The sequence below is a fragment of the Mobula hypostoma genome, chromosome 12 (assembly GCF_963921235.1).
Source record: "Mobula hypostoma chromosome 12, sMobHyp1.1, whole genome shotgun sequence".
NCBI classification, from domain to species: Eukaryota; Metazoa; Chordata; class Chondrichthyes; order Myliobatiformes; family Myliobatidae; genus Mobula; species Mobula hypostoma.
This window is the reverse complement of record NC_086108.1, coordinates 79,735,017-79,757,480: the sequence shown is the minus strand read 5'-3', so window position 1 is coordinate 79,757,480 and position 22,464 is coordinate 79,735,017. Positions and strand designations below refer to the sequence as shown.

Here is a 22,464-nt window from a genome sequence, read left to right as displayed (position 1 = left end):
CAATCTTCTAAACTTACTCATCAACAGTGAGATCATTTAACTTTTTTAAATTATCACGTTCACCACCGTAGACCTGAATTTTTTTTGGCATGTAGTTGTCATCCGTTGCATCGACTGAGAGAAACAGCTTTCTACAAGAAAGATAGCAGATATATTCCATTAATTACACTAAGTAATCCCTTGGTATTTTACCCATGTAACAGCTGTTTCGGATAATTGAGTTACACAAAAGTGTCTATTTTGTAATTAACCTAAGCTGCATATTCAAATAGAGACTAATTTGTTTCTATTAGCAATGTGATGCTGATTATATCATTAATTTCTTTATTGTACCTCCCAAAATCTTTCTAAGATATACATTTTCTCCAACTTTGAAAGATAGATAGTGGCTGTCTTTGAATTTACAGATTTCTTTCCCATACTCTAAATGATAGAATATCTCAAATTATGAACACCAAAGGATGATTCACAGACAAAAGTCCATTGCCTATCAATTTGTGGGGAATGTAGTAGAAATGGAGCTGGATTCCACAGAGACAGAATAAATGTTTTAAAATAAACAAGCACAATTTGATTAAGCACAGGTTTGGACCTAGAAATATTAGACAGGGAGGGGTGCAGAGTAAAAAGGTATGGGAGGGGGGTAGGAGCACAGAGAAATGAGCCAACAGAAAAGAGAAGGAATCAACCACATAATTAATAAAATATGATCACACTGTATCAAGGGACAAGCACAAGATGCATATTTAGTTGGCTGTAAGAATGAAAGCAGGGAATAATGTTAAGAGGTAGCTATTCAGAGTGGGATAGGTACAAAGTGAAATATCACAAGGAACAACACTTAGGCTACGGTTATGTTTTTCATATTACATTAGATTGTCAAATGGAAAACAATTTCTAAATTTACAGCTGACAAATTAGAAAAAAATATTCAAAAAAAAAAGGACAACTACAAGAAATTGTTTATTAGAAGTCTACAGTTGTGTCAAATGGACATCCAATGGGTTTCTGTGTGTAATATATTCAATAAATAGAGAAAAAGAGAAACGTGAAGAGGGTTAAAAACAAAACACAGGAAATAAAATTATTTGAAAACCTCAAATAGAAATTTATAGAATAACACAGAGGACCTCACATGAACACATTCCCTTCCTTCATAGAAATGAACAGTGCAAAAAGAATCGGGAACAGGAGCAAAGTAACAACATTTAAAATAACATTTTAAATTTTATTTTGTTTCCTATTCCTCCTAATTAATCAGTGTTTTAATCCTTTGGATTGTATCAGACCGACAACATTACCACTCTTTTCTATTAGGAAAGATGTACATTCCATTACCTAACATTATTCTGCATATTAGGTTTGCAACTATTAGAACACAAAACTGAATTTTAATACTTTATAATGATGCCTTTTTTCATGTGCAATCGAATCCAATGATGGCCCTGGTTCCCGTCACTCTCCCAGAATGTGTCGTTGTCTCCATCCGTCAAACACCACACGTTGGCTTCATCCTGTTAAGCATAAGAGTGTTGGACAAAACAGAAGAGGTGCTTTCATCCAAGCAGAACTTATTCAAATTTTGATTCAATAGTTGGGTATCAGCTCAAACCCTTCAGCTTTAGTTCATGAAAAAAATATTTTGAATCCAATTCATTATTTTAACTATTTCAATGGTATGAAGTGCACCTATTCACATATTGCAATTAATTCTGTCAGAAGATACGCGATACCGAGCTTCATAAAGTACTTTGTAAGTATTAAAATAATTTATTTATAATCAGTGGTTTGCTAATACAGTAGGCATATGCAATAGTCTATTCCTCTGTCTTCACTCCAAGTGCCCAGCCATTTGCAATGAATGTCTGCAATACACATGGCTTTGATTTTACCTCCACTAAATACCCATTCCTTCATCACTCCACCCAAGTTTTAGCTTCCAAAAAGATCCTTCTGCTTATGTTGTCCTCGTTTATAAACACTTCTAGACAAGTGAACAACATTTACAGCATCTGTAGAAAACATTGGGAGTGGGCCATTCAGTCTATTGAGCGAACTCTGCTATTCAACATAATCACCACTGTTTAACTTTCACAATACAATTTTCCAGCTCTGTCCTCATACTCCTAAATGACTTTGGCATCTAGGAATCTATTAAGGTATCTCCTTCTTAAATGTTTTCAGTGACCTGGCTTCCACCATCTCCTGTGGTAAAGAGTTCCACAAGTTAACCACGATCCGTTTAAGTAAATTTCTCCTTATCTGAGTCCTAATGTTTTACCCATATCCTGAGACTCGGATACCTCATTCTAAAGTCCTCATCCATTCCCAGGAGTCCTCAAAAGTTTACAATTTGCAGTGAGATCCCAATGTTTTCCTCAAAATATATAGAAAACTACATCTCAAAAATATGCTAATATAAACAATCACTAAGAACCATTTCAACTGTGGCATTTTTATAGGTTTTTAAATACAGATGAGGTTTAGTCATTGGAATTCACCGTGTTGGCAAAATGTTAAGCATCTGAAAAAACAAATGTAATAGTTTCACAAGCAAACACCCAGTGGGGAGAAAAGTATGCCCTATGTAAAGAAATAACTTCAAAGATCATTTTCATGCATGCAATACTATTCCATTAGGGCAAAAAACTTACTGAGAAAGAAGAAGCCTCCAGGCTGTCAACGAGATGTTTGACACTGCCCAAGTTTTCATCCTCCTTCCCTATGTGGTCAGAGAAGTAATGTACTAAGTCTTCATCACACTCAAACGTCCAGGTGGGAGGAACATACCTATGCTCAATCACACAATTAAAACTTCAAAGTTATTAATTCTAATACAAGAGCTTCCTACATAAACAAAATAGTGTCAGTATAGTGAAGTCTCAGCACACAAAACTCTTCACACAATACACCCAATCTCATCAGTAAATTGCCAGAAGATGTGTGCCACTTGCAGGGTGGGAAAAACAATGAAATCTAAAGGTCTGACACTTCATGGTGTTTTCATGAACCTTCTGACTTTACTGCAGATTTTAACCACAGTGTGGCAGAGACAGGAAGTAGGTATTATGCCAGGTTGCAGTACATCATCCCTGGCCTTCACAACGGCCACAGAGGTCATTATCAGGGCTTCAGGATGGGTGGTAGGTGGGGAAAGAACAGGTGCTGGACTTTGTCTTCCCCCTGTTAGGCCATACATGGACAATATAACAACACTGACCACTACAGTGGCAAGCATCAAGTGACTACTTGGAAAGCCGCAGGAAAACATCAAGTGGGTGAGAATGAAAACAAAACTCAGCAAGTCACAAAGCACCTCCATTGTCAAGGGAATGCTGAAAGACAAACTTCTTCATCGGTGATGACCCAATTCCAGCAGTGTCTGAACAGTCTGTCAAAAGCCTGGGTAGATGCTAAAATTCAGACAATATGCAGGTGCAGCAACTAATGCAACACTAACAACTGTGAAGAAGCTCAAGGGAACCATCACATCGTTCGTAAAGAAGTGGCTTGATGTCCCAAGGTGTATCAGTCTCTATGGTAAAGGAGTCCCTGAACGACCTTCCACTGGCCTTACAGAGGAATTCAAGTGTTCTAAGGTGCATCTACAGATGACACTCAAAGACACTTGTGACAAGACCATAAGTAACGCTGCATGGACCTTATCAACTGGGTGGAAATTCACCCTAGCTGATGCAACAACAGCCTTTAGGCATAGAGACATCGTGGGGGAAGTCCAACAGGGCAAAGGCGGCTTTGGTCTGGCAGCAAGTGGACCCACCTAGCACAGGGTCATAATTCCAGAGCAAAGGAAGATGGTTGTCGAGGAACTGTGTGACAAGCAGAGTATGACAGAAGTTTAAAGGCTGTCTCCCTGGTTAAGCGGGGCAATGGGCGCAGTGGGAAAGCAACGAGTGAGCAATGTCAGCTGGAAGGACATATGGAAGATAGAAGTAAACAGACTTGGCTTTCTCAGAGCTATACATGAGGTGCTTCGCTCACAAAATAAACCTCCACCAGTGGTTCGGTGAGAACCCAACTTGTGCCTTGTGCCCGATTCCGGCCACCCTCAAGCAGTTCCAAACAAGCTGCAAAACCAGCCTCTCACACTGCAGATACATATGGTGTCAGAATCAGGTCTTGAAGAGACCAAGAGGGTAGCAACCAACTCCTTGCCCCCGAGAACGACTAATGCATTTATCCAGGATGGAATGAAAACACCAACTAATCTCCCTCCTAAGCCAGAAGTAGGACAGATGAACATGGCCCATGACTGAAAAATGCTGGTGGATGTCAATGAACAACTCGCCTTTCCATCAGAAATTACTACCGCCAGCCTTAGGCCAGACTTGGTTTTCTGTTTCAATTCATTACAAATCTTCTGCATCGTGGAACTACAGTCCCGTGGGAGGATTCAATGGCTGAAGCATATTAGCATAAGAGGCTATGCTATGCAGACCTAGCAGCTAAAGTTCAACGATGGGGCTGGAAAACCAAAGCTTGTCCTGTGGAAGTGTGTTGTAGCGGATTTATTGCCACGTCACCATCAAGTTGCTGAAAGAGCTAGGGAATCCATGGTCAGACTCTATGGCAACCATCAGAGCCACACCGGAGGTAGCAGAAAGAAGCAGTCGCCGGCTTTGGTTCAGGTGAAAAGACCACTCCTGGGCTCCAAGACATAGCACTCTGGAACGCCAGAAGTGATTGTCGAGCCCTTCAGATATTTAGTGGGCTGATCAATGAAACATCGAGGGAGGAGGCTGCCCACTTGAAAAGCCCTGCGTGTCAACCGAGTGCCACTCCCAACATCAGGCAGTCTCGAGCAAGTGCTCACAACCCTTTGGCACAAGGGATATTAACATCTTATCCTGCGTTTTTAGAATCCGGGGAGGCTAACAAACTTGGAAGCCAGCTCATCCTTTTGTTTTGAAACAGTGCAGCATTACCAGTAAAATGAAGGAAAGTTAAGTAATAAAAGTAAAGAAGCTAGAGAAGAATTTTGTTGGATGGACTTCATTCAAAGAACTTAAAACTTCTTTTATAGCATGAACAATCTGGATACAATGCACCTGGCAAAGCTGTCACCAACAAGGATAATTTTGTGTTTATTCATCTGGTCCGACTCAGGGTAATACGTCTGAAATCTGAGCAGGCCTAATGAAAGCAATCAAAGCAGCTCTTTGGAAACAGCATGGCATGTCATTAGATTGCAAGCAGCACCATACGCACCCACAGTTAATGAATCCTCAACTGCACTGGAAGGGATTTAATTTTCATTGTGGAAAAGTCATGGACTCTTTTTTTCACAAATAGCACCATCTTATTTTCCATGGAATTGCACAGCTAGAACCTGCATACGCATGTATCCACCCACATCCTAAAGATGTGTCGGTGCATTAAATGACTCCTGCATGGCCCATTAGTGTAGGCAATCAGCAAAAGAATCAAAGTCAAAGGGCTAACGATGAAGAATGAGTTTCAAAGTCCCAGGGAAAAAAAGGAAAGGTGGCACTAATGTGACTGTTCCACAAGGAGCCCGAATATTCTCAAAACAATAAATAATAATGGGAAACATTCTGATATTTCTGATTAGATGGTGAAATTTAACAGGTGTGTCATGGCTTAAATCTGCATTTTAACACACACTACAAAATATTTAATTACAGCTTAGCAGGAGACAAGCAAACACACTGGACACAATCCCACCTTAGTTTCTGCACTGCCGCATCATCCCTCGCAGCCACCTTCGGCTTTGCCCCCAGGTGTAAAGAATATTGTGCATCAACCACCTGCTCCCATCTAAACCAGAGAACAAAAATATCTACATTGGAATGATTGTATAAAACTATCACAGGTCATCAAGAAATAGTTCATGGATTTTGATTTATATGGAAGGCACGTTTAACACTCCAGAAGTAATCATTTTACAAATAGTTATTAGTTTTTAAGAACTTAAAAAAATACAAAGGCTTTCAGTTGAGCAGAGCTATAGAAGAAACTGTATTAATGTGCCCTCAAAATGGAGTTTGTGGATCATACCAAAGGCTGGGAAAGAAAATGGCCAAAAGGATGGTCAAACAGTGAAGCCTTAAACAAAATATAGTCCTCACTGGGAATGAAAATTATCCCATCAAAGCACCACACGTGTCAGTGGCTCTCTACGGAAGCTGGGGTCTGTATGAGACCATCTCAGACAAAAACATCTAGAATTTATTGAAAAAACTGGCATATCCCCAGAAAGGACTTCATTGAGTTTGGGAGGCAAGGACTACTTACATTATCTCAACAAACAAGAGATAGAAACTGTGTTACCCAGGCTGATCAATGATATCAAAGGTGGTATCACTTATGTATACACTGCTATAAACTTAACACGAAGGCCAACAAGACTACAGAGTATGTAGGTGGAGGTACTTAAAAAAAATTAGTTGGGTGAGGTAACATGAAATGGCATCAGTATGCAAGATAGAGGAAAATGCCAAGTATTTTAGAAGTATATTAGGTTAAGTAGATTAACAGAGAAAGAGCAGGGCACAAAAGGGATCAAAGTGACAACCCATGCATCAGTGAGGTCTTAAAGGACTCATGTCGAAAGTACAATGCAATTGGACTACTCAAAGAGGGAGACTGTGGAATTCAGAACACAGGATACATTGAACGTAGTACAGCACAGCAACAGGATCTCCAGCTTATGTCTGTGCTGACCATGATGCCATTTTAAATTAATTCCATCCGCCCACACACGGTCTATATCCCTCAATCCCTGTCTGTTCATGCACCTTTTCAAATGTATCTTAAATGTCAATATCGTATCTACTTCCACTCCATCTACTGGCAGCACGTTCGAGGGAAAAACTGCTCTCTGTGTAAAAAAGCTTGCTTAGGATCTCCTTTAAACTTTCTTCCTCTTATATTAAAGGAATGCCGTCTAGTCTTTGACATTTCTATCATGATTAAAAGGCTCTGTCTCATAATTTAATATACTTCTATCAGGTCATTCCTCTGCCTCCAATACTCCAGAGAAAATAATCTAAGTCTATCCAAGCTCTCCTTGTAGCTAATGTTCTCAAATCCATCCAACATCCTGGCAAACGTTTTCTGCACCCTCTCCAAAGCATCCGCATTGCTCCTGTAATGCAGGGAACAGAAATGCACACAGTACTCTTGATGTGTCCTAATCAAAGCTGCAATGTGACTTGCCAACCTTTAAACTCTATGCCCTCGTTGATCAAGGCAAGTATACTGTATGCCTTCTTCATAACCTTGTGTTTTTGTCTTCAGTTTCAGGCTGCTATGGACCTTCATCACTCTGCATATCAAAGCTCCCAAAGGCCTATTTACTATCTTCTTACTTTACTAACCTCAGAAGTGCAAAATGACCAAAGAATAGAAAATACTGTACGTTTAGTGAAAAAAAAAGGCACTAGGGGAAACCAGGTAATTAAAAGCAGTTGAGTAGTAGTGAAATTAATGGAAAACAATTAGATGGACAGAACTAATCTGCTCCTGGAGAGGCAGGGATTGATCAGGAATAATTAGCACAGCTTTGCTATGGGAATACCCTGCCTACATGGCTTTTTAAATGAATTGTCAAAAGAGCACAGCACAGCTGATGGAGTCTACATGGAGTTCAACAAGGCCTTTAACAAGGTCCCACATGAGAGATGGGTACAAAAGTAAAGAAAATATGTAATTCAGAGAGATGTGAAAAATTATATCTGAAATTAACTTGATGGCAGGCAACAAAGGATGATAGTAAGGGACAGACACAAAAATCTGCAGATGTTAGAAATCCCAGCAACACACAAAATGCTGGAGGAACTCAGCCACCCAGACAGCATCTATAGAAAAAAGTAATCAGTTGATGTTTCGGGCCAAGACCCTTCATCAGGACCTGATAAAAGCAAGTATAGTGTATGCTTTCTTTATAACCTCGTCCTGATGAAGGGTCTTAACCCGAAACGTTGAATGTTTACTCTTTTCCATAGATGCTGCCTGGGCTGCTGCGTTCCTCCAGCATTTTGGGTGTGACAGTAAGGGGTTGGCTTTTGTGATTGGAAGCCTGTAATCAGTGGTGGGACCCTTACTGTTCAATACATTAACAATTAGGATGTGAACGTAGGAGGTCTAATTAGTAAATTTGTAGCTGGCAAGGAGATTAATGGTTGAGGATACTGAGGAGGATAATCTTGTTTCAAAACAAAAAACAGCAAATAAAACAGAAACAGATTTATCTATCCACAATCTGAGAGAGTGGGGTGGGCTCCATTGATAGTTTCCTCATACAAGATAGAAAGCTCTGGATTCTGAATGTGATTACTTGGCTAATTATGTAACCAACAGTTCCACTGTCACATCCTCTCCACCACAGCTACTAGTTATTTCCATCTCCATTGCCTCTATACAACAGATGTGTTATTATATCCTTCACTTAAGCCTCAGTCACTTCCAAGCCTGAAAAATGTTACTTGATCAAAAACGTTAACACTGTTTTCCAATTATTCCAATGTTTAACTGAAAAATTCAGCTAATATCTTTGCTGCTCATATCCCCTTCCCAAATCCTGTGCTCCTAGACCTATAACAGTCCTTGCCTTTAAATTAATTCATGGACTTCCCTCACTTATCCACCACACCAAAAGAAATTTCAACTGCATTCCCTTTTAGGAATTCCCTCCCCTTGGACTGAAGACTTCCAGTCATAGTTTCATCTGCCAAGTCCCACATACTGGAATTACCCTTTGAATATTGTTGCTCATGTAGCTTCCTCTCTTTTTTAAGTCTGTGAAGACTTAATTCTTTCCCCTCTCTGAACATAAGAGTTGTTGTTTCAGAATTCATTTCTATTTGATTTCATCTAGGTAGCTTGGGATAGTTGAATGCAAGTCATTGATACATTCCCCATCATGTATAAACCATTATGTTTGCAATTAATGTTAAATAATATTTCAGTTGACCTTGTACACGGCCTGTAGTCATAGCCAAAAAGCTGTTGCTGTTTCTGAAGCCGTTCAGGTGTTTCTACTGGCACAAGTCTTTCACCACCTTCGGGCTGCTTACACAGAAGAATCCAGCCTTCTTTACTCTGACAGCTGCTGTTATATTCCTGTATTTGCTCCTGTAGTATCATTGAGACATTTGATTAATATTCATGAACAGATTACTCTTTGAAAGTATAATTATGGATTATTTGAGACTGGGAGATGTGAATTGCTATGATAAACTTTTTTTAACTTTGACACTCAAAGTTCAAAATTATCAGACTACATATTTACTGTACTACCTTGAGATTTTTTCTTGCATTCACCAGAAAACAAAGAAATACAATAATCAATGAAAAAATGCTACAAAGACTGAGACAACCAACGAGCAAAAGAAAATAATGTGCAAATAAAAATAAATAGGTAAATAAATAATATTGAGAACAAGAGTTGTAGAGTCCTTGAAAGTGAGTCCATTTGTTATGTCTTTCTCGATTTGGATTGTTATTTTATTTCTAATTACTGGATCTCACTGCTTCCTTGTAGGTTAACAGCTGTTGTTGATTGCTCATTGTCACATTGTTAAGCAATTAGCTTTCATCATCAAGTCGGGCACTTTATATCTTTGTACACCAGTTAGTATTTAGAAGTGTTGCTGGGCCTGGGTGAGAGAGCACAAGTCCGGGTATTTTTAGCGTTTTTAAGGGGTACAGGGGTTTTTTATAGAATATGATGAATAAACAGGAATAGGATACTAGGATGGTCAAAGATGGGAGGGTGAAGTGTAGATTTGTGTGTGTGTGTGAGAGATTGGGTGAAGGGATTTAGAATGTATGTCTAGTGCACATTCTGGAGCAGAGGGTGGCGGTAATGCACCATTAAGCTGGATGCCAACTGCCGTAAAACAAGATACAGACAGTATTTAGAAGTAACCTGCAACAGGAGTGACAGGGTTTGGGGTGGTAATACCAGCAAAAGAAATTGGAATCAGCAGAAGAACATCTAATAAGTTAGGGGTGTTTACAGTGGAGATGCTGGCAATGTTGGTTGCGTTGCAATGGGTGCAGAAAGCCAAACAAGCCAAAGCATTGATATTCAGATTCATCCTCAGTTCTAGCAAGTTTAAGGTCTTTTCACACAAACAGTCGGCAAGATGTACTTTATGAAGTCCTTCAGTTAGTTACAAGAATTGCAAATCAGGGAGGTCAGGTAAAATTTCTATGGGTTCCAGCACATGTAGGGGTGAAGGGGAATGAGAGGGTGGATGAGTTGGCAAAGAGGGCATTAAAGAAAGAAAATGTGGAAATGCACATTAGTATCAGTAAAGCAGAGGTTAAGTGTGTAATCTGGGAAAAAGTCAACCGAATGTGGCAAGAAAGATGGGACAGGGAGGGGAAAGGGAGGCATTTATATCAAATACAAAAGAGTGTTGCAGTTACTAGGGTAGGTAATGGAAACAGAAGAGAGGAAATTGTGTGGACTAGGTTAAGGCTGGGGCATTGTGCATTAAACAAAACATTGAAAATGATAGGGAAACACCAGACAGGATTGTGTGAGGAATGTCAGGAAGAGGAGTTAGTAGAACATGTAGTTCTGAGTTGCAGGAAGTATGGGATACAGAGAGAGATGATGAGAAATAAATTAAGGGAGTTGGGGATGCAGGAATTCACATTAAAAGGGTTGCTGGGCATGGGTGAGAGAGCACAAGTCTGGGTATTTTTAGTGTTTTTAAGGGGTACAGGGGTTTTTTTTATAGAATATGATGAATAAACAGGAATAGGATACTAGGATGGTCAAAGATGGGAGGGTGAAGTGTAGGTTTGTGGCTATCTGGGCATGCTGGGGTGGAGGGAAATGAAATTGTGGGTAGCATTGCAAAGTCTTCTTTACAGAGCAGGTAAGTAGAAATTAGAGTTCCCCTAGGCAGAGCAGAATTGAGAACTAGGATTAAACAAGGTATAGAAAAGAAGTGGCAGGAGGATTGGAAAAATGAATTAAGGGGCAGGCAACATACATCAAAGTTGCTGGTGAACGCAGCAGGCCAAGCAGCATCTATAGGAAGAGGTGCAGTCGACGTTTCAGGCCGAGACCCTTCGTCAGGACTAACTGAAGGAAGAGTGAGTAAGGGATTTGAAAGCTGGAGGGGGAGGGGGAGATGCAAAATGATAGGAGAAGACAGGAGGGGGAGGGATAGAGCCGAGAGCTGGACAGGTGATAGGCAAAAGGGGATACGAGAGGATCATGGGACAGGAGGCCTAGGGAGAAAGACGGGGGGGGGGTGACCCAGAGGATGGGCAAGAGGTATACTCAGAGGGACAGAGGGAGAAAAAGGAGAGTGAGAGAAAGAATGTGTGCATAAAAAGGAGTAACAGCTGGGGTACGAGGGGGAGGTGGGGCCTAGCGGAAGTTAGAGAAGTCAATGTTCATGCCATCAGGTTGGAGGCTACCCAGACGGAATATAAGGTGTTGTTCCTCCAACCTGAGTGTGGCTTCATCTCTACAGTAGAGGAGGCCGTGGATAGACATGTCAGAATGGGAATGGGATGTGGAATTAAAATGTGTGGCCACTGGGAGATCCTGCTTTCTCTGGCGGACAGAGCGTAGATGTTCAGCAAAGCGGTCTCCCAGTCTGCGTCGGGTCTCACCAATATATAAAAGGCCACATCGGGAGCACCGGACGCAGTATATCACCCCAGTCGACTCACAGGTGAAGTGATGCCTCACCTGGAAGGACTGTTTGGGGCCCTGAATGGTGGTAAGGGAGGAAGTGTAAGGGCATGTGTAGCACTTGTTCCGCTTACACGGATAAGTGCCAGGAGGGAGATCAGTGGGGAGGGATGGGGGGGACGAATGGACAAGGGAGTTGTGTAGGGAGCGATCCCTGCGGAATGCAGAGAGGGGGGGAGGGAAAGATGTGCTTAGTGGTGGGATCCCGTTGGAGGTGGCGGAAGTTACGGAGAATAATATGTTGGACCCGGAGGCTGGTGGGGTGGTAGGTGAGGACCAGGGGAACCCTATTCCTAGTGGGGTGGTGGGAGGATGGAGTGAGAGCAGATGTACGTGAAATGGAGGAGATGCGTTTAAGAGCAGAGTTGATAGTGGAGGAAGGGAAGCCCCTTTCTTTAAAAAATGAAGACATCTCCCTCGTCCTAGAATGAAAAGCCTCATCCTGAGAGCAGATGCGGCGGAGACGGAGGAATTGCGAGAAGGGGATGGCGTTTTTGCAAGAGACAGGGTGAGAAGAGGAATAGTCCAGATAGCTGTGAGAGTCAGTAGGCTTATAGTAGATATCAGTGGATAAGCTGTCTCCAGAGACAGACAGAAAGATCTAGAAAGGGGAGGGAGGTGTCGGAAATAGACCAGGTAAACTTGAGGGCAGGGTGAAAGTTGGAGGCAAAGTTAATAAAGTCAACGAGTTCTGCATGCGTGCAGGAAGCAGCGCCAATGCAGTCGTCGATATAGCGAAGGAAAAGTGGGGGACAGATACCAGAATAGGCACGGAACATAGATTGTTCCACAAACCCAACAAAAAGGCAGGCATAGCTAGGACCCATACGGGTGCCCATAGCTACACCTTTAGTTTGGAGGAAATGGGAGGAGCAAAAGGAGAAATTATTAAGAGTAAGGACTAATTCCGCTAGATGGAGCAGAGTGGTGGTAGAGGGGAACTGATTAGGTCTGGAATCCAAAAAGAAGCGTAGAGCTTTGAGACCTTCCTGATGGGGGATGGAAGTATATAAGGACTGGACATCCATGGTGAAAATAAAGCGGTGGGGGCCAGGGAACTTAAAATCATCGAAAAAGGGGCAGGCATTATTTTTCTAGTCACCCACTAGTTAAAAAAGTCTCAGACTGTTACCTTTTAAGTCAGAAATATGGTGAAATTAACAAGACTTGTATTGGGGCATTGTGGTTTAAACTATTATTTAAAGATAATAGGAAAAAATCCTACTTGATTATGCGACTGTGGTAGTCCAGAGACAGTCCAGCATATTTTGCTGAGCTGTAATCAATACAAAATTGAAAGAAGCATATTGTCCAAGAGGCTATCAGGCTTAAATTTATTTTGGTTTTCTATTAAATCTTTGGCCATCAAGAGAATCAACATCCGATTGAAGAGTTTATTATTCAGTTTATACGTGAGACTAGGTTATATTTGAGAATTTGAGTTCCTTGAAGTTCTATAATTAATTATACATTCTGTGGAGTAATATGCCTGGATGCATCTAAACAGCTGGAAATAGAAGTAGTTAGAAGCCAAAGGAATTTTAATCAATATTTGAAATTGGCTTTTGTTAGAATGCTGAGAACTGCTGTCTTTTTACACTGGCAACTTGCGTACTACAATGCACTGGTGAATAATAAAACCACCAACTATGGAAAATGGAAATCTCTTGAGCAAGGGTGGAATTAGTTCAGATTTGAGGTGAGTAAAGTTATCTGTGCTGGTTCAGGAGCCCAGTAGTTGAAGGGTAATAACAGTTTCTGAATCTGATGTTAAGGGACGTAAGCTTCCTATACCTCCCTCCTGATGGCAGCAGCGAGAATGGCCTGGAATGTGGGGGTCCTTGATGATGCACTCATCAAAGGCATCAGCATAATTGGAAGAATCATTGCAAGTAAAGGTCGCAAGTCATGCCTTCCTAACCAAGCACGAACTGGCGTTTTGGGCTGTTAGGATAAGCCATTTAATTCATAAAGAATGATGATAAAGATAAGCAACTCTAAAACACATTTAAAGTGTGTTGCAGCTGCAGTTCTGACTTCAGTACTTGATCATATTGCTTCTTACTGAATTCCACAAACACAGAGGTTAGCATACTTATTCTGAATGGTTTACTGTAGAACAGAGCATCATATTAAAATGGAAACAATGATTATTTTTATTGGTTACGTAGTGTGTAGTTAAGCATTGAAGTGGTTTGTAGGGTAAGAGAGGTGGAAATACAGCACCAACATTATGCTTTACTGAAAGCCTATCAAGTCTGTGGCACTGAAGCACACAACAGAACTATTCTTTATCAAATGTTTTGTTGCTCAATCCTGTGTACTGTTTTTAAACACAAATCAACAAAATCTCACAATTGAAATGTAAACTCTGAAGAAATGCACAATAAGAAAAAAATAGCTCCAACATATTCATAGAATTGTATTAAACAATTAACAAATTATAAACCAACCAATATAAAAAATAGCAAACTGGAAGAAAACTCACCTGATTCAACTTCACCCAGAGACCATGGCTATTGCAGTATTCCTCCCCTGTGGCTTTGATACAAGTTCCTCTCTTTAACTCAATATCAAAGAGTTTTTTGCGTTGAGACTGGGAGGCTAATTGCCAAACTGAAACAACATACTGTGATCGGCCAAGTGCTGCACTAGAGAAGGTTAAGTCCTTCCAAAACTTGTACAGGACCTCTCTGGGTACATAACACAGAGCCTCTGGCAAAGGCTTGCTGTTCTTGAAGCAATCAATACATTCAATGAGAAACCTGATCCTTCCCAAAATGCAGCGTGGATTTTCAGGATTCATTGCAGTCTAAATTGAAAGAGTTAAAATTATCGTTATTTATGATAACTATTTATACGAGTTCAACATAAAGGATAGGAAGGGCCATCAGTGAGTTTTGAGCAACTTTTGAATTCAATTACTTCTTACCCAACTATTCAGTCTTTCAGAGGATCCTAATAACCTCCTTCACTTACTCTTGTTTGTATTTAGTACTGAGCAAAAGTCTAAGGCACCCTAGATTTTTTTTTACAAACATGAGAAAATCTGCAGACGCTGGAAATCAAAGCAACACACACAAAATGCTGGAAAAACTCAGCAGGCCAGGCAGCATCTATGGGGGGAAAATGCAGTCAACATTTTGGGCTGAGACCCTTCGGCAGGACTGGAGAAAAAAAGATGAGTAGATTTAAAAGGTGGGGGGAGGGACAGAGATGCACAAAGTGATAGGTGAAACTGGGAGGAGGGAGGGTGAAGCAAAGAGCTGGGAAGTTGACTGGTGAAAGAGATACAGGGCTAGAGAAGTGTTGGGGGTGATTGAAATTATCCCCTCTGGTTCAAGAGCCCGATGGTTGAGGGGTAATAACTGTTCCTGAACCTGATGGAGTGGGACTTAAAGCTTCAGTACCTCCTTCCTGATGGCAGCAGCAAGAAAAGAGCATAGCCTGAATGATGGAGACCCTTGATGACAGGTACTGCTTTCCTGCAACAGTATTCCATGAAGATGTGCTCAGTGGTGGGGAGTGCTTTACCCATGATGGACTGGGCTGTATCTACTACTTTCTGTAAACTTTTCCATTCAAGACCCTTGGAAAAGAAATGGAGCAGAGTTGCGCAAAGTTAAGAAAATTTAAAAAGTGTAATCTTTGTACAGCACAAACCTGAAGTTCTACAGGGCCAAACGCAAAATCTAGACTGTGATCAGTCCAGTGCAGTTTCAAAAACATGCAAGGAAAAAATATGAAATGGATGACAAAAGTAGTTTTTTGACAAATACACAAACTAGATACAGTAAATGGAACGATTAAAACTAAACAGAATTTTCAAAGAGTTAACAGAAATTATTCTGATTATCAGTACAGGACCAACACAGAGCGACAATAGTTTCTTTTAAACACCCAAGATAGACATAAAGGCTCAGGAAATTGTAGAATTTCTTAATGAGTCAGAGGGACGAAGTCACGCAATCAACGCAATGTATACTCAGAGCTCAGAATTCGAGTAGAGGAAGGCCAGGGCTCCAATGGTACTGCACAGTCCTTTACAGTATTTACATTCCACATCAGGGATACAATGATTTTAAACAGCACACTAACTGCTGGAGGAACTCAGCAGGAATCTCTTTCGTGCAATGAGTTTTAATACGTGTTATTCTCCAAAACTTGATATTTAATGGAATTCCATAATAATCCAAGTCCTCAACTGGCCATTACACAACGAACGAGTGATCAGCTGTTTTTCCATTTTATGAAATACCTCCACAGTTATCATTCCCACTGACAGCTCCGCTGCCCGCCTGCCCGATGCTGCGTTAACCTCACTTCCTTCACACCCTGCCCGCTCAGGCGCCGGAGACCATCCCCTCTCTCCGCTTTCCGCTCCGGGAGCGAGCACGTGACCGCCGCCGCTCGCGGACTGGGTGATGCTCGTCACGTGCGGGTCGTCACCGACCCCTGGGAACTGATTGGCCGAATAGGTCACGTGGTGCGGAGTTACCTGTCAACATGGCAGTGCCCAGCGGGGACTAGCGGTGGACGCAGAAGCCGTAGATATGGAGTGCGGGGATCTCTGCAGGTAGGGGTAACTTTATACCGAAGTAGTTGTTTGGGATAGGAACGGCGTCATCAGACGTGTGGCCTTGCAGTGGGCAACGAGCAGGGTGGCCTGCAGTAGTGCCCCGGGCGAGAACCATGTTTTAAATCAAACCAAACACGAGGAAATCTGCAGACGCTGGAATTTCAAGCAACACACATAAAAGTTGTCGGTGAACGCAGCAGGCCAGGCAGCATCTCTGGGAAGAGGTCCTCTACCTCTTCCTAGGGATGCTGCCTAGCCTGCTGCGTTCACCGACAACTTTTATGTCTGTTGTTTTAAATCAACCGCCGGTCAGTATCAACTCGGCAGCTCCTTGCGATCCGAAGTTGCTGATCACTCTCAGCCAACATCCCGAATCGTTCAGCAATTGTGTTCTTATTCTAGTTGAACAGTGATGATTTTTTTTTCAGTTCCCTGTCCGCAACTTCAAAAGAAGCTCTCTGATTAGAATTGAAGTCCCTTCTGTGTCTTTTAATAGCAAGTTTTCAACTTGTGAGAAGTAACAAAGGATATTAAATTCATGGTTTGTCATATCTAGTGTTTACTTATATGTATATAATGATTGAGTTATTGGAGTTGTGTAATCAGAGTCCGCGTTGTGTGTTGAGAACTCTGTTACTATTTGATACTATTGGAATTTGTTTATTATTGTCATATGCAACGTACAGTGAAAAGCGTGTCTTGCATACTATTCATACAGATCTAATCATTGAGATAGTACGAAGTAAAACAATAAGAGTGCAAAATAAAGTGCAACATTTACGAAGAAAGTGCAGGTAGACAATAAGGTGCAAGATCATAACGAGGTAGATTACGAAGGAAGAAGTCATTTTATCGTACAAGAATAGTCTTATAACAGTGGTGTAGTAACTGACCTTGAACCTGATGATGTGTGCTGTTTGGATTTTGAATCTCTTGCCTGATGCAAGAGGGGAGAAGAGAGAATGTTAATGTTGGGAATATAATTCTGCAGCAAAAAAAGTTTGTATTTTATAATTGAATGCAATAGAATTTTTACAGGAGGTCATTGAATCCCCACTACCACCTTGTAAATCAACCTGGTTAATCTTATTCCCTAGCTCTTTAAATTATTTTTTTTCTCTGTGGTATATAATTCCCTTGAAAAACCTGTTTCTGATTCTTTTTCCACCATTCTTGCTGGCGGTGAGTTTTTTATTAAAGGGAATTTTCCTTGCACCGCCTTCCACTAAATTTTGTCCATTACTTTGAATCTTTGTCCTTTGATCCTTGCAGCACATGTAGCAAGAACAACTTTACACTATCCACTTGATCAAAACCTGTCAGGATCTTGCAGACCACTGTTAAATCTCCTCTAAGTCTTCCTTGATTTTAGGGAAACTGTTCTAATTTCTCCAGTGAAACTCTTCATTCTAACACCTTTCTACTAAATCTTTTCCTACATTGTCTACATCTTGGACATGTCCTAAAAATGACATCAGCCAATGGATGGTGAAGAAAGTGTTTGGCACAGTGACATTCATCATTTACAGCATTGAATACAGGAGTTGGGACGTTATGTTGCAGTTTGAAGGATATTGGTGAAGCTGCAGCAAGAGTATTTTGTTCAATGGTTAGTTACCTAAGCTGAAAAGAGTGCGAAGAAGGTTGAGATTGTTGGTAGAACATGTGGGTATGAGTTAAAAAGAGAGATTAGGCAGACTAGGCCTTTGTTCCTGGTATATAGGAGACAGAGCTGACCTTGATGTGTATAAATTCATGAGGGTCATAGAGAGGGTGAATACACAGAGACTTTCTACCCAAGGAAAAGTAATCAACAAACTCAAAGTACATTTATTAAAGTATGTATCCTGGATACAACCTTGAGATTCATCTCCTTACAGGCAGCCACAACACAAAGAAATCCAATAGAACCATTTTTTAAAAATTAAGACCTTTTAAACACCCAATGTGCAGAGAAAAATGAATCGCGCAAGCAAAAGTGAGTCCACCATGAAGCCAGTCATAGGCCATAGTTGCAGGCCACAGCCTTAGTTCAGTGCAGAGGCGCATAAACCTCACAAAGCAATAAGATGAACATAGCCCTGACACCATAACCTTTTCAATCTGGCCCGGTGCTAGAATCTGCCAAACAGCAGGTCGCTCCTCGATCTCGGATCCGGGCCCTACTACTTCAATACATTCTCAGGCCTGGGACCTGTGTCCTTGAATCAGCCCATACCTGACATCCAATTCAGCCTAATGCTTAAGTCGGTTAAACTTCCACTTGTTCCCTGCTCTCAGGCCCAGGCCCCACTACCTCAGTTCAGCTCACACACGCCACGACGCAACCATCCTGCTCCTTCAATAATTCAGTACCCACCGCAAAAATGCCAGGTTGTGCAGGCAGTTCAGAAACTCAACTCTAAAAGGGAAATTACAGGCTATTGATTGTGTTGATAATTTTCAGGAAAAAGTGTGATTAATAAAGTAATTTTTTTTTCTGCCAACAAGTTGTCACCATGCTTCACAGTGCTGTGTTAAACCAGAGTTGTTAACAAAACAACCAGAAGGCGTAGCTTTAAGGTGAAGAGAATACATTAAAAAGACCCAAGGGATTGCTTCTACCCACCTAGGCTGGTGTATAGATGGAACAAGCTGCCAGAGGAACTAGTGGAGGCAATTACAGTAACAACATTTAAAAGATATTTGAGCAGGTACAGGGATAGAAGTTTAGATGAAAACAGGCCATGTGGGCAAATTGAGTTAGCTTAGAGAGGTGTCTTGGTCAGCCTGGACAAATTGTTCTGAAGGGTCTGGTTCTGTGCTGTATGTCTTTGACATTCTTCCTTTCTCAAATGTGGAGATCATATTGAGATTCAATCCTCCAATTGTGGCCTTACCAGAGGCTTATAAAGTTTTAACATGATCTCTCTGCTCAATGGTTTTGCTTCCTACTTATTCTACATTGTGTCTAAGCTGCACATCATGGTGCCTTATACAAAGGCCAGAACATGAATGATTGATTTCTTCGATATTTATTTGCAAAAGTTTCACCATATTCAGAGTTATCAGTCAATTAGCTTAATAAAGAAACAGATCATTTCATGAAGTAAGAGCAGAAGTCATATGAATACTTAATACTTAATCCCACCTTTGTATCAAGAAAAAATAAGTGAAGGTTTAATTTGATTTTACACTCATTGGAGCTACATACTGGTGTTAACTATCTTGAGGAGTAGTGCCATGCATATATTAATAATGGCAGTTTCTCTGGAGCAGATGTTTGAGTGCAGCTATGTGGTCTCTGGGTGTTCTTCCAGTTATTACCCTCCCCAGTCCACTTCCCAGAATCTTGATTCTTCAGTTAACCAGCTTGCAACATGCTTTTTATCTGGAACAAAGGGCGTCCTCATTTCTATCAGCATTGTACCAGCTGACAATTTTGGTAGACACAATCAGATTGATCTAAGCTGTATGCTCCGCAGTTTTTCAGTTTTACTTTACCCATCTCAGTCAATAAAAAAAATTCCAGACCTTTTTTTCTTTTTCCTGCCTATCACTGTCTTTTGGGTTCAGTGGACTGTAGAAAATTATTCTCTGATTAATTAACATTGATCTATAAGAAGGTGGATGTAAAGAAAAGTTATGACCAACTTAATAGAAGATATTGGTGAGACAGCATTTGAGTATTGTGCAGAGTTCTGATTAAGGGATGACATTATTAAACTGGAAAGAATGCTTGCCCTAGGAGTGGGCATCCTGCAAAGATCACACCAAGAGCACAGCGTGCAATGCTGAAGGAGGTGAAGAAGAACCCAAGGGTAATATCAAAAGACCTACAGAAATCTCTAGAACTTGCTAAAGGCTTTGTTCATGTATCCATCATGAGAAAAACACTGAACACGAGTGGTGTTCATGGAAGGACACCAGGGAGGAAACCACTGCTCTCCAAAAAAAAATTTCTCCATGTCTCAAGTTTGTAAAAGACCCCTTGGATCTTCTACAATGCTTCTGGAACAATGTTCTGTGAACAGATGAGACAAAATCATGAGGAGAATGAGGAGATTATAGATAGTAGCTACAGGGAGGTAGTTAGGCCAAAAGAGCAGAGGACAGGAAATTGGGTCACTGTTAGGTGAGGGAAGAGGAATGGGCAGGCAGAGCAGGGTTCCCCTGTGGCCATTCCCCTCAACAACAAGTATACCGCATTGGATACTGTTGGGAGGGATGACTTACCTAGGACAATCTGCAGTAGCCGGATCTCTGGCACTGAGTCTGGCTATGCAGTGCAGAAGGGAGGGTGGAAAAAGAGGAGAGCGGTAGTGATAGGGGACTCAATAGTTAGAGGTAAAGATAGGAGGTTCTGTGGTCGTGACAGAGAATCCAGGATGGTTTGTTGTCTCCCGGGTGCCAGGGTCAAGGATGTCTCTGATCGATTGCATGAGTGGGAGGGTGATCAGCCAGATGTCGTGGTGCACATCGGTACCAATGACATAGCAAGGAAGAGTGAGGCGGTCCTGGAGAGTGAGTATAGAGAGCTTGGTAGGAAGTTGAAAAGCAGGACCTCGAGGGTGGTAATCTCAGGATTGCTACCTGTGTTACGTGCCAGTGAGGGTAGGAATAAGATGCTCTGGAGGATGAACAAATGGCTGAGGAACTGGTGTAGGGGGCAGGGTTTCAGATTTCAGGATCATTGGAACCTCTTCTGGGGCAGGTGGGACTTGTACAAGAGAGACGGGTTACACTTGAATTACAGGGGGACCAATATCCTTTCAGGGAGGTTTGTTAGTGCTGTTGGGGAGGCTTTAAACTAGATTTGCAGGAGGATGGGAACCAGAGTGCCAGAGCTGACAGTGTGGCTGGGGTGAAAATAAATGATGTTAAAAGTTCAAGCAAATCCGCTAATAGAAGGGTTGTGAGTGGTGGTAAAAATCTTCTGAGGTGTATATATTTCAATGCTAGGAGTATTGCGGGGAAGGTGGATGAGTTGAGGGCGTGGATTGAGAGGTGGAATTATGACCTTATAGCAATTAGTGAAACTTGGCTACAGGAGGGGCAGGACTGGCAGCTTAATATTCCAGGGTTCCGATGTTTCAGATGTGATCGAGGCAGAGGAATGAAAAGTGGGGGAGTAGCATTGCTTGTTAGGGAAAATATTACAGCAGTGCTCAGGCAGGACAGATTAGAGGGCTTGTCTACTGAGTCCTTATGGGTGGAGCTGAGAAACAGGAAAGGTATGGCCACATTAGTGGGATTGTATTACAGACCACCCAATAATCAACGAGACTTCGAAGAGCAAATCTGCAGAGACATAGCAGGCAACTGCAGGAAACATAAAGTTGTGGTGGTAGAGGATTTTAATTTTCCATACATTGATTGGGACTCCCATACTGTTAGGGGTCTAGATGGTTTAGAGTTTGTAAAATGTGTTCAGGAAAGTTTTCTAAATAAATATATAGAGGGACCAACTAGAGGGGATGCAATATTGGATCTCCTGTTAGGAAACAAGTTAGGACAAGTGACGGAAGTCTGTGTAGGGGAGCACTTTGGTTCCAGTGATCATAACACCATTAGTTTCAATTTGATCATGGACAAGGATAGATCTAGTCCTAGGGTTGAGGTCCTGAACTGGAAAAAGGCCAAATTTGAAGAGATGAGAAAGGATCTAAAAAGCGTGGATTGGGACAGGTTGTTCTCTGGCAAAGATGCGATCAGTAGGTGGGAAGCCTTCAAAGGAGAAATTTTGAGAGTGCAGAGTTTGTATGTTTCTGTCAGGATTAAAGGCAAAGTGAATAGGAATAAGGAACCTTGGTTCTCAAGGGATATTGCAACTCTGATAAAGAAGAAGAGGGAGTTGTATGAAATGTATAGGAAACAGGGAGTAAATCAGGTGCTTGAGGAGTATAAGAAGTGCAAGAAAATACTAAAGAAAGTAATCAGGAGGGCTAAAAGAAGACATGAGGTTGCCTTGGCAGTCAAAGTGAAGGATAATCCAAAGAGCTTTTACAGGTATATTAAGAGCAAAAGGATTGTAAGGGATAAAATTGGTCCTCTTGAAGATCAGAGTGGTCGGCTATGTGCGGAACCAAAGGAAATGGGGGAGATCTTAAATAGGTTTTTTGCGTCTGTATTTACTAAGGAAACTGGCATGAAGTCTATGGAATTGAGGGAATCAAGTAGTGAGATCATGGAAACTGTA

At 41.4% G+C, this 22,464-nt stretch overlaps 2 protein-coding genes across 2 annotated transcripts in view; one reads left to right on the top strand and one right to left on the bottom strand.

Annotated features, from left to right (window-relative positions):
• hectd3 (HECT domain containing 3) overlaps positions 1-16,100 on the bottom strand; it is a 45,436-nt gene extending 29,336 nt beyond the window's left edge. Inside the window, exons 1-7 of the mRNA XM_063064463.1 lie at positions 15,966-16,100; positions 14,196-14,519; positions 8,957-9,117; positions 5,707-5,799; positions 2,655-2,790; positions 1,399-1,514; positions 18-131 (exon numbers count right to left, since the gene is read on the bottom strand). Coding sequence (XP_062920533.1) covers positions 18-131; positions 1,399-1,514; positions 2,655-2,790; positions 5,707-5,799; positions 8,957-9,117; positions 14,196-14,519; positions 15,966-15,980 — 959 coding nt within the window. The 5' untranslated portion in view covers positions 15,981-16,100. The remainder of the gene's footprint in view (positions 1-17; positions 132-1,398; positions 1,515-2,654; positions 2,791-5,706; positions 5,800-8,956; positions 9,118-14,195; positions 14,520-15,965) is intronic.
• A 54-nt stretch (positions 16,101-16,154) lies between these two features.
• Positions 16,155-22,464, top strand: part of urod (uroporphyrinogen decarboxylase) — a 62,489-nt gene continuing 56,179 nt past the window's right edge. Inside the window, exon 1 of the mRNA XM_063064461.1 lies at positions 16,155-16,283. Coding sequence (XP_062920531.1) covers positions 16,261-16,283 — 23 coding nt within the window. The 5' untranslated portion in view covers positions 16,155-16,260. The remainder of the gene's footprint in view (positions 16,284-22,464) is intronic.